The sequence below is a fragment of the Halyomorpha halys genome, unplaced genomic scaffold (assembly GCF_000696795.3).
Source record: "Halyomorpha halys isolate HHAL.00 unplaced genomic scaffold, Hhal_1.1 Scaffold65.1, whole genome shotgun sequence".
Lineage (NCBI taxonomy): Eukaryota > Metazoa > Arthropoda > Insecta > Hemiptera > Pentatomidae > Halyomorpha > Halyomorpha halys.
Window position 1 is genome coordinate 488,939 of NW_027109066.1, and position 2,372 is coordinate 491,310.

Genomic DNA, 2,372 nt, shown 5'->3' on the forward strand with positions numbered 1-2,372 from the left:
AGATTATACTGAAGAAAACGAGCGAAACGTCGGAAAATAAATAGTTGTAAACTATTTTTGTTTCACTTTTGACCGCAACCCTCACCATCTTCTTACATATCAATTTTTACGGTCAACTATATATACATACATATAATTTTTTTTTAATGGTTAGAAACAGCCACCATTTTTTTTTTTTTTTATTCCCCCTATCTATACTTGACAGATTTTTTTTTATTTTGACTAGTAATTAAACATAGTTTTCATTAAAGTAATCAAAAATTGGGGTGAAATAACTGACTTTTTTCTGCCAGGCTCTTGTACTATAAGAAGAACGTCGATGAGGGAGGGACTTTCCGATATGCCAAAGTAAGATAAGTCAGAGAAGAGGTAACGTTGAGTGTCAGTGCTATTTCTTTAACTAATGTAACTGTTAACGCCATAATATAATTACGTTGTAAATAATAGTAAATAGTATTTTTAGTATTTAGTTTTATAGTTTTAGTTATACAGTTATATTGTTTTATTAGTATTTAGTTACATTTATTTTTATTTGTATTGTTTTATTTAGATTTAGTTATTTGAAAAGAAAAATGTGTAATTATATTTGTTTGTAATAATGAGTAATGGAGACAGTTGCTAGGGGTGATCCTTGTTGCTAAGAAGCGTCACCTAGCAACGGACCGACCATCTTAGTTTTTTAGAGCAGTTCCGGCTAATTAGTGGCCCTGGTAGCGTCTAAGCAGCCCTGTCTCTCCTTATAATTTAATAGTTAGGACATTTTTAGTGAGTTACTGAGTCATTACAGTTCGGAACCAGACCTTTTCTGTGTTTCCACTTTATTAATTGCAGTTTCGACTAATTAGTGACACTGTCTGCGTTCATTTTGTCGGCTCGCCTAATACAACACGACTGTTGGATATTCGGACCATCAATGAGCCACTACACCAACTCTGGACCATTGCAGCGATTTATTTAGCAACTAGAGCTACACATCTCGGCAGCACTCTTCTCCTGACCTATCGGAGTGCACCAACCTTTTAGTCGAGCAGTATTTATTTTACATATTTATATTGTTTGTAAATTTGGCTCTTTTGTTTTCTTAATTTATTTATCTAATTTTATTTTTATCTGAAAGGCCTTTTTATTTTTGCTTGTATGTTTTATTTATGTTAGTTTTTAGTTTTGTTTTTTACCATGTTTAAATTGAACTTGAAATTTAAATTACGCAGTGAGTGAGTATTATTCTCTTTTTATTAGTTTTTCCGCACAAAGATATAACTTATTCATGAATATATATCTATATCTCACCTTCCATTTCCGTTAGTTTCTTGTAGCAATCGTCAACTATGGCCAGGTGCAGATTCACTCCCATCAAGGACGAGAAAGATCTGGCAGAAGTGTCTCCCCAGCCGTAGGCTTGGCATTCCAGTTTGCTTTCTTCATACTGTTCTAGTTTGGCCGAACTTGCTTCCAAGTCCCCTTCTGGCAGCTTAGCAGGCAGAGTCCTTGAATTGAATTGGATGTCCTGCGCGACGGCGATGGCCCCTATGTCATAGGATAACTCCTGAGTATCAAAGTCTTCGTGAACAAAAAACTTGAGCACCTGAATAATCTCTCCACGTTCAGCATATTCGCTTCCCGTACAAATCACGTACTCCTTTGCGTCTGATAAGGTGTATTCCTTAGCCCCTTCTTTATCGTTACCTGAAAATTAAAATGTATTTATTAATATGAAGAAAGGTGGTCGGGGTGTGGTCAGCAAAAACACGCAAATAAACAAAACTTATGTGTTTGTGCCGATCTTTCGGTCTGAATTTCAGGCCTTCATTAGAGCTGAAAAAATAAACCGAGATAACAACCTTGACTCAGAGAAACATAATAATGAAATGAAATTAATAATAAAAAATTGAAAATATAAGCAATATAACCGATAATTTTGATTTATCGTTAGTTATATATTTATCGTTCGTATTTGCTCACGCTCAGCGGAGAAGGGGATAAAAGAAGAACAAAATGGGAAAATATAAGAAAAAGCAATAAAGAATAAATCGCTCACTGGGCGCCACGTTATTTTTTCCTTGGAAATAACGAAAACCCCGAAATGATGACTCCAATATTCCGCAATATCAATACCATATACGACTGTATAAACCATTATTGAACTATACTGGTATAGTTCAATAACTATAGTGGAAAGAGCAAACACAGATGTAATACCTATCCACATGTGGAATTAGCCTAATATTAAGCGAACAACAAAAAAACATAAGTAAATTAACAAGGTGAAAGCAGTGTATATTTATAAGAAAAAACAGCAGAACTGTATGAATAAAGGTTTAGTAATAATATATATATATAACTTACGAGTTGTCGGAACTGTAACGAAAAAA

General features: G+C 34.1%; 1 protein-coding gene across 2 annotated transcripts in view; it reads right to left on the reverse strand.

The window, feature by feature from the left end:
- LOC106692652 (trypsin-4) overlaps positions 1-2,372 on the reverse strand; it is a 49,443-nt gene that overhangs the window by 6,726 nt on the left and 40,345 nt on the right. For both annotated transcript variants that reach the window (XM_067047281.1, XM_014438711.3), the window contains exon 2: positions 1,291-1,686. In XM_067047281.1, coding sequence (XP_066903382.1) covers positions 1,291-1,686 — 396 coding nt within the window. The remainder of the gene's footprint in view (positions 1-1,290; positions 1,687-2,372) is intronic.